At 51.8% G+C, this 9,071-nt stretch overlaps 2 protein-coding genes across 2 annotated transcripts in view; both read right to left on the bottom strand.

Annotated features, from left to right (window-relative positions):
* The window catches only part of CCDC183 (coiled-coil domain containing 183), a 5,353-nt gene extending 2,803 nt beyond the window's left edge, over nucleotides 1–2,550 (bottom strand). The window contains exons 1-7 of the mRNA XM_005425127.1: nucleotides 2,451–2,550; nucleotides 2,246–2,367; nucleotides 2,031–2,102; nucleotides 1,230–1,397; nucleotides 1,000–1,104; nucleotides 749–856; nucleotides 3–131 (exon numbers count right to left, since the gene is read on the bottom strand). Coding sequence (XP_005425184.1) covers nucleotides 3–131; nucleotides 749–856; nucleotides 1,000–1,104; nucleotides 1,230–1,397; nucleotides 2,031–2,102; nucleotides 2,246–2,367; nucleotides 2,451–2,550 — 804 coding nt within the window. The remainder of the gene's footprint in view (nucleotides 1–2; nucleotides 132–748; nucleotides 857–999; nucleotides 1,105–1,229; nucleotides 1,398–2,030; nucleotides 2,103–2,245; nucleotides 2,368–2,450) is intronic.
* Nucleotides 2,551–3,007: 457 nt separating this feature from the next.
* The window catches only part of SBDS (SBDS ribosome maturation factor), a 6,377-nt gene continuing 313 nt past the window's right edge, over nucleotides 3,008–9,071 (bottom strand). The window contains exons 2-6 of the mRNA XM_014308690.2: nucleotides 9,022–9,065; nucleotides 8,183–8,312; nucleotides 6,762–6,962; nucleotides 6,036–6,200; nucleotides 3,008–5,409 (exon numbers count right to left, since the gene is read on the bottom strand). Of these exons, the coding sequence (XP_014164165.1) occupies nucleotides 5,281–5,409; nucleotides 6,036–6,200; nucleotides 6,762–6,962; nucleotides 8,183–8,312; nucleotides 9,022–9,065 (669 nt within the window). The 3' untranslated portion in view covers nucleotides 3,008–5,280. The remainder of the gene's footprint in view (nucleotides 5,410–6,035; nucleotides 6,201–6,761; nucleotides 6,963–8,182; nucleotides 8,313–9,021; nucleotides 9,066–9,071) is intronic.

Here is a 9,071-nt window from a genome sequence, read left to right as displayed (position 1 = left end):
ACCTGCCTCTGCTGCTTCTCGCTCTCCTCCTGGTGCCGGAGGCTCTCGAGGTGCTTCCTCTGCTCAGCCAGGGACTGGTCCCTGAGCTGCCTCTCCACACGGACCTGGGGTCCCGCCTTGGCCATGAGTTTCTGGACCATAACAGAGAAGGGAAGAGTTGCTGCCAAAGATAGTTGGACCTTTCTACAGATTGGTTATTCGGTTCAAGTATTGGTTTAAATCGAGATGTGGGAAGAAATTGTTCCCTGTGACAGTGGTGACACCCTGGCACAGAGCAGCTGTGGCTGCCCCTGGATCCCTGGAAGTGTCCAAAGTCAGATTGGACAAGGTTGGAGCAACCCGGGAGAGTGGAAGGTGTCCCTGCCCATGGCAGGGGGCTGGAATGAGACGAGCTTTAAGGCCCCTGCTAACCCAAACTATTCCATGAATCTGTGATTTGAGCTACTGGATGAGCTCCTGGGATGCCCGGTGTCAAAAGTGACCCCAGTCCATGCAAACAGGCTGTGAAGGAAGCTTGGCAAGGCAGGCTGGGGGGTGGGACACGCTGCCTTTGCCATGGCTGGTACTTCAGACAGGCTGACCCCAGCCCCAGGGGACAAGAGGGAGATCTGGCAGGACCTATGGAAGCCTCTGGGTGCTGTGGGCAACCTCAGCTCCACCTCTTTTGCCCCTTGCTGAAGGGAGGCTCTCAGGTATGTGGTGCTGTCTGTGGGCACTGGAGGGTGGGAAAGGGCCCCAGTTATCTCACCTTGATGACATTGTCGGCTTTGAGGGTAGTCCGGCCAGTGAGCTCCTCGTGGTACATCACAGTCATCCCAGACAGGAGGTCCAGGTATCGAGGCAGGTACACCAGCTCCTGGCACACAGGGAGCCACAGCAAGTCACCTGCCGGGGTCCCCCGTGCTGTGACAGGGTGTCCCCTGGGACACAGTCCCTTGGGCACCCCGTGCCTTTGCAGGGAGAGCAGGTGAAACACTGGCACAGTGAGGAGGAGCTCACCCTCCTCAGGACCTCCTGCAGCCTCAGGTACAGGTTGGTCACAATCTGTCCACTGTGAATTTTCATGAGCATCTTCTCGATGTCATTGCCCAGCTGGCGAATGGTCTGGGGCAGACACCGGGGGAAGGACAGAGTGACTGCGTGTGCCCAGCCCAGTGCCCAGCTGGGGGTGCAGGGGCTGGATTAAAGCCCTTATGGGTGTTGGCACACCAGGAAGGGCTCCCGGGTACCTGCAGCTCTGGCTCTTGCCACTTAGGGTCTGTCTCAGCATCCTGCAGATCCTGCAGGTGCCTCTGGCGCTCGTCCCTGGCTTGGCTCCACTGCTTCAGCTGGTGCACCAGCATGTCACACACCTTCACCTGGTCATGGATTTTGGCCTCGATCTTCTTTATGACCACCTGGATGGGCATGAGGCCATTTTCCAGGCTGGATGCTGCAGAAGGGGATGCTGCCCAGAAAACTCCCCCCAAGGTAGAGCTGGGGACACTGAGACACTGCTCCAGGATGCTGTCGCTGGTTTGACAGGATGGGGTCTGGGAGAGCTTTGCTCTGGGGGCTGGCTGGGTGGGCAACTGCTGGTGGCAGGGCTGGGCTTGGGGACTCTGCACAACATGGAGCAGGGCTGGGGATCAATAAAATCGATCAGGGCCCAGATGGGGATGCTGTCAGAGGGCAGCAGCACTGCTCTGTTGCTGCACAAGGCCTCTGGGCAAAGGCAGCTCTGTAGGCACAGCCTCGATCTCCACGGGTTTGTAACCAGGGCACAACCTTGGGACAGGCAGTGAAGGGCAGGGACAGCATCTCTGCCAGGGATGTGACTGCACCCTGTAGGGACACGGGCAGTGCCAGGGACATGGGGGGTGGGACAGCAGGAAGGTCTGCTGGGACAAAGGGGCTGCATGGATGTGTCCCATGGGACCAGACATGAACACCCCGTGTCTCCACAGCAGCCCTGTGAGGCTGTCCTGGTGCTGGCATGTCCCTCTGTCATGCACAGTTCTCAGTTCCCCTGCTCCCAGCTCTGCCGTTACCTCCAGGCTCTCAGTGCCTGAAACGAGCTCCTGGCCCTCTCCGAAGGCATCCTTAGTGGGGAGTTTGTTGTACTGCGGGCAGGGAGGGACAAAGATGGTCACTGTCAGCCTGGGAATGACACATCTTTTGCTGGCCTGTGCTGCCAGCTCCTGGAGGAGCGGGGGATGCAGGGCCAGCACCAGGCAGGCGTGCAGGAGGAGGGACCTGCTGGTACCTTCAGGACAAATTTCAGGATATTGGAGTCCTCCTGCAAGGCCGCCTGCAGGCTGGGGAGCAGCTCCCTGTTCTGCCGGAGCTTTTCCTCACAGGACTGAGCGAAAATCTTCCTGCCTTGCTCTGGGGGACATCAGGCAGCCAATGGCAGCGCGTGGGACGAGGGGGCTGTGCCGCCCCTGCCCCCGAGCAGCCCGAGGCAGCACCTTGCAGGCCCACTAGGACACGCATCTCCTGGTTGCGCTGGCTCAGGTCGGCCTTGGGGCCCCGTGCGCTGCTGGGGGCCTCCATCCCTTGGCCCACCATTCCCAGATCCCTTAGGACAGTTGCCGAGGCCCTGCTGCCCCCGGAGGTGCCGCAGCGTTGTGACCGCACGGTTCCACCGTGGAACTGTCACCGCGGCACTGGCAACTGCCACCGGCCACACGCCTCCTGCTCAGCCATGGCCCAGCCCCCGCCCCAACACTTCTGCAGGGAACAGGTTCATTAACGACTGATTAATGAGCTCTTGGAAGGGGCAGAGAAGCATTCCAGCTTTGTCTCCCATTGTCGTGGCAGCTGTCAGGGATATTCTGAGCCCCACTAGGAAAAGGGCAGTTCCAGGGCAAACACATGTGCCTGTGTACCCAAACACACCAGCAGTGCTCTCCTGGAAGCTGCCAGCTCATTTAAATGCCCACCTATCTGAAAATTCCAGTTAATTAGCCAGGAAATGGTTGTGCAGGGAGTTATGGTCTTGTTGGAATGGGCAAAGACAAACCAGTTACCAATCCCGAGCTTTATTCTGATGCTCACCATATCCTCTTGCTGAACTACAAACATAACAAGAAATGCCAGCATGTATCTTTATTTGTCCATAAATAAACTCAAGCTCCCTCTACCAGAGAAAATCCTTAATGTCTGGATTTGCAGAAAAAGACTTTATAAAGAAATTGCCTTCCTAGCACCAAGCTCATGAATCAGCTTAGATTCAGTTCTGGAACTCCAGATCTTTAACCTGCTGCCATCCTACTGTGCTCAAGGTGTTAAACACAGCAAACCAAGAAATTAAAGAATTGTGAAATCAGGTATTACTAACACAATATCCTCTGAGGCTCTTGCTCAGCATCTTATTTGCATATTTATGAATGGCATGTTAGTGCTAATTTCCAGTGACAAGCTAAATATCAACATGATCATCTTCAGTGCTTCCCAAAGTGTGTCTGGAGAGAGGGGCACATGAAGGCAGCAGCCCAGGGTGGTACCCAGGGGAGCTGCCTGGGCACACAGAGCTCTCCACACCGAGCCCTGTCTCCATGGCATATCCAGTCACTACACCCCTGCATTTCCTAGGCAGCATTTAAACCCTTGGGAGCAAAAAAAAAAGGCATTTTAAAATGGATAAAGTGGTTCAAGAATCTCTGTTTCACCTGCCCTCAGCAAAACTCAGGCTCTAGGGAGGCAGATCCTCCCAAAATACTGCTGAAGGAATTGATCCCAGCCTTGCATGAGTGCACACAAATTGGCTGCTGCAGAAATCCACTCTCAAGGGGCAGCCTTGCACTGAGGTTCCAGCCCTGCAGCCACCTCACATGCCAAACCTCCCCTCCTCCAGCTGATTTCCACTCTCCCTGATGAAATTCCAGGAAATTCACAATGAGTTAAAGGTGCAGAGGAAAGGTCAACAGCACAAACCCAGCTCTGTTTAACTGTCATAGAAGGGGGGAGTCTCTGGAAGGCAACAGCAACCAAACAGCACCAGGCTCACCTGGGAGAGATCTCCCTGGCTGGCCCACAGCTCCTCACCTGCTGCCTGCTATCTGCATGGAAACAGGAATGTCATATTAAAGCTCCTCAAACTCCTGCTGATTTAGCTTTAAGTCACTGAACCATATCTGCTTTGCCTGGTGGTTTGTATTTTTAGTATCTCCTTCCCCCATTGTTGTCCTCTCTTCCCCTTTTCTTTGCAATACCCCAGTTCAACTTTAAATCATTTGTTTAACACAGCTGCAGCAAGATTTAACAGAATTAGCAAGAACTATATCCCATGCCTCAGGAGCTGGCTGGTAATTCTGTGCATGGATTAGAGAGCAGCAAAAAAAAAGGACAGAGGATAAAGGACAGCTGCCAGAATTGTTCTGTTGCACTAAAAAGCAGAGGGACACACACAAACAATTCTTGCTGGGAATTACTGTCCAACAAAAGCCTGTCTGGCTTCATGGCCAGAGGCCACCACTGCCTGTTTGAGATTCATTTTATCATGTGAAAGCAGCAGCTCCCAAGCACAGGCTACTCTCTCAGCCTACAAAAGCATTGCTACAGCCAGGGACATCTCCTCTACTATTAACAAAAATAAGTATCTTATTTCTTTCTGTATCTATAATATATAAATAGATGATAATTTGTTTTTATTAATGTAGCTAAATATATTCTACAAACAAGTTATTTGGAGAACATCAGCTCTGCATCAGCAAGTGCTGCTATAGCCAGTGAAGGAATTCTTTATGAATGGTCCTTTGAAGTACTTTAATTGCCAAGTAGCCAATTATGGAAGCCTAAGTCAGTTTTCACACTGCCAAGAGACTGATTTTTAGACATGATCCACACTGCACCTGTTTAGAAGTGAAAATGCAACTTTCTTTTCTTAAGGTCCCTCTCCTCACATACAAAGCCACTCCTCAGTGACCAGTGCTATCTCCCACTCAACAGACAACCTGAAGGTAAAAACAATTGGCACCAAATCACTCAAACACTTCTCAACAGCAACGCTGAAACTAAAGCAAAGCCAGAGTAACCTCCTACCACACCCTAACTCAGTTCTTATTAGTGCAACTCTGACACAAAATCTTCTTACAGGCAAAGACATCTGTAAACCAAGCAAGTGTAAAATGATAAAAAAAACCCAACCCACACTGCATGGAAAAATCCCAAAGGATTAGTGTCAGAAAATATTTGGCAGCAAGAGATTGGAAAAAACCATGAAGGCCTAACAGAAGAGTGGCTACACCAGTCACTGCAGGGAGGGTGTTGAAGCAGATCTGCTGCAGGAAGAGTTTGTTATTCAAGCTTTTCATCTCCTTCCTCCACATCCTTCAGACTGAGCACTTCCAGGGATCCTTTCCCTTTTGTCTCACTGCGGATCAGCTCGTCGATCTCCCTGAAGCAGCCTGGGTCAATAAGGCACACCTGGAATGTTCCACATTTCATCAGTCAGCCAAGAATGTTTGGATTTCATCAGCCCCTACCAAGGCCTAACATTCACTTTCATTAAAACAATCCTAGTTAGTTACTGAGGAGGACTCTGAAGAGTTGACAAACTGTCTGGCAGCAAACCTTCCACAGAGCTCTACAGGTCCAGTTCCCCATGCTGGACATGGCTTTTGCCAGTTGGGATTGCTGCATTCTAATCTGTTTCTATGAAAATTTTAATACTAAATTTTGCTTTACCACCCACCAACTTTAAAAAAATTATTAGCCACCCTTAAAATCTAGACAGAAGCCACCAAATAAGTAACAATAACATTTCACATACAAGAGAGACTTATCAGTGTTGCAGGATCATTACTGCTAAGGGGAATTGCACTGTGCACTCCTCAGCTTGGAGCAGCAACCTCGGCATGCCAAAGGCTGCTTCCATGCCCACATCACTAGGATTGTGTGAAATTAAAAATTCCCAGCCACAGTTCTCATTCAGGATCTTGGGTAAGCCTTCAGTTTATCTAAACAGCTTCCATATATGAATTCATCTCCTAGTAAAATACACATGTGTAGTTCAAATCAAACCTGAACCCCAGGGACTGCTTTTTGCTTACCATTTCCAGCTGTTCCTGGAAGTCTTCACTCTCAGTAACTTTAATCAGTGGCTTGAGCTTCTCTTTCAGTTTCTTGCCCTCCTTCGCTGGCAGGATAAATCTCAGCCTCATGTGAGCACGTTCAATCTGCATGGTCTCCTTCAGCTGCCTGATCACTTCCAGGGCCTGTTGGACAAGAAAAAGACCACTTGCACACCTGCTTAAAACCCAGCACCCAGATCCAAATCTCAAACCCTCTTCCCCAACTTCAGAGCCATCTCTCAGTGCTGGTCACTGCTGCTCTGCTGCAGGGAGGCTGCTATCATGCTCTTTTGACAGATGAACAAGAAAAGGCTGACTTGTTGTTTGTGATCACTTTGAACACTTAAAAGCTGTCTGAAATAAAATTAAATAGCTATACTGCAAAACACCACGAACTCACATGGCTCAGATGCAAAACTGATATACCACCTCAATTAGCGTAAATCATAAACCTTTTATTTCTGCTTTAAGTGTATCACTGTTGGGTTTTTTTTCCTTTCTTTCTCCCCTCCCTGAATTCTTAGCAAACAAACTGACAGAGTTTCAGGAGCTGCTTCTCTGCAGCACTCAGCTGCCAGATGGCTGAGTAATCCCTGTGCAGGCCTCAGATCGCAGAGCTCTGCTGATCCCTCTGTGGCTGAAACCCAAGGAATTACACTGCATGGCGGCACCTCGGAGCAGGAGCTGATACTGCAGGAAACTCACCTGCTGCTTTGTGCTCTTGTTGGGTTTGACAGAGTAGTGGATGTCCTTCATGGCCCTTTCGATGAGGATCACTGTGTAGGGCCGCTTGGTCTCGGGGTTCACGCACTTGTCAGCCACGATGGTGGCGATGTCCCGGAACATCTGCTCCAGCTGCGTGTGCCGCTCCTTGTCCGACACCTGCAGCTCCCCTTTGGACAAAATCTGTTTTACCCACACAGAAACTTGTTAATGAACATCCTGGATCTGAAGAGTGACAAGTTAAATTTGACAACTTTGAGTAACTTTGTTAAATTTGACGGCTGCTTGAAAGGTTGGGTGAGATTTGAAGTGCAGAAAACAATAATCAAATTAATTATGTGAATCATTACAACAGACAGCATTGGAAAGGCTTCAGACAAAAAAACTCATCCCAGAAACACTAAACAGCAGCAAGAGAAGCACAGATTTCACAGAATCACAGAATATCTTAAGCTGGAAGGGATCCCTCAAGGACCACCCAGTCCAGCCCCTGGCCCTGCCCTGCACAGACACTCCAGCAATGCCACCCTGGGCATCCCTGGAGCTCTGGCAGCCTCAGGGCCCTGCCCATTCCCTGGGGAGCCTGGGCAGTGCCAGCACCCTCTGGGGGAAGAAGCTTTCACAAACTCCAACATAAACCTGCCCTGGCACAGCTCCAGCCCCTCCCTGGGTGCTGTCCCTGTCACACAGAGCAGAGATGGGAGCTGTCCCTTGGGAAGAGCTGCAGACCCCAATGAGCTCTGATCTCAGTCTCCTCAGGCTGAACAGACCAAGTGCCCTCAGCTGCTCCTTGGGTGGCCCCTCTAGGTCCTTCACCTTCTTTGTAGCTTTCTTTGGACTCTGACAGCTTCAGATCTCTCTTATATTGTGGCACCCAAAATTGCCCCAGAGCAGAGTAGGACAATCCTCTCCCTGGCCCAACTGTTGATACTGGACCTGGTGACCCCAGGAGAGGGATGTTCCTCCTGGCTGCCAGGGCAATGCTGACTCAAGAGATATACTGAAATCTTATCAGCCACAGCAAGTCAATAGTTCATACCCCACCAGAAAGGATTAAGAAATTAGATCTGTTACTTACACCTAAGTGAGCTCTCCCAAGTAAGCAACTGTCCCCTTCTTTTCTCTGCATTCTTAATAACTTACGTGAGGAACTCCTCAGTGCTGGCTGTGTCCAGACACATCGGTGCATGCAAGTTGTGTGTTAGACAGAATTCTTTCCAGCCACATGCATATGCCAAATTTAAAACTATAAAGCAGAGCTACATGGTCCTTTTTACCCATTTCTTAACAAGCAACCCTTTCACCTATGGCAGCATTCTAGAAACGCCCTTCAGTACAAACCAACCTAACTGCGTGACTAAAGCTTCTCACATCTTTTATAAAGCAAAGTGTATGAAACCTACCATCTTACAGATTTCTGTCTGGTCATCTGTTCCAAATGCTTTAACCAGATCTTCCTTCTTTGCCACCTGGCCTTTGGAGACATTGACAAACACTGTGTGTGTCTGCAGGACCTCGTCGAGATCTTTCTCCCTAGAGATTAAGACAAATGTAGAAAACTCAGAATAATCCCAGAATGATGCCAGTGCCCACTCTGCCATGGCAGGGACACCTCCCACTGTCCCAGGTGCTCCCAGCCCTGCCCAGCCTGGCCTTGGGCACTGCCAGGGATCCAGGGGCAGCCCCAGCAGCTCTGGGCACCCTGTGCCAGGGCCTGCCCACCCTGCCAGGGAACAATTCCTAATTCCCAATATCCCATCCATCCCTGCCCTCTGTCAGAGTGAAACACTGCCCCTCGTCGTGGCACTCCATGCCTTGCCCAAAGCCCCTCTCCAGCAAAGCAGCAATGCCAGGAGCACAGCTGCGTTCAGCGAGGAGAAGAAAAGAGCTCCCGCTGCCCCGGGCTGACTCAGCACAGCTGGAACTTTCCAGCACAGAGGGGTCGCTGCCCGGGCACGGGCACGGCGCTCCCGTTACCGGCCCCGCGCCTCCTCTCCGGGTCAGACCGGGGCCCGGGGCCGCGCACGATCCCCGGCCCCGCAGCCGGGTCCCGGGTCACTGCCGACCCCCCTCCCACACCCGGGGCCCTTCCCGGTCCTCACACGCCTCCCGCACCACTACCGAGTCCCACACGGGGTGCCCGGTACGACCCCCTCACACCCGGGTCCCCACACACACGGGCCCCTCCCGGGGCCCCACGCCGGGCCCGAGCCGCCTCCCCGCCGGCTCCCCGGGCACTCACGCTCCGCTGCGCCAGCCCATGACTTTGTTGCGGCAACAGGCGATCTCGAA

This window comes from Geospiza fortis, unplaced genomic scaffold, assembly GCF_000277835.1.
Source record: "Geospiza fortis unplaced genomic scaffold, GeoFor_1.0 scaffold59, whole genome shotgun sequence".
Taxonomy (NCBI): domain Eukaryota; kingdom Metazoa; phylum Chordata; class Aves; order Passeriformes; family Thraupidae; genus Geospiza; species Geospiza fortis.
This window is presented reverse-complemented; position numbering and strand designations above follow the sequence as displayed.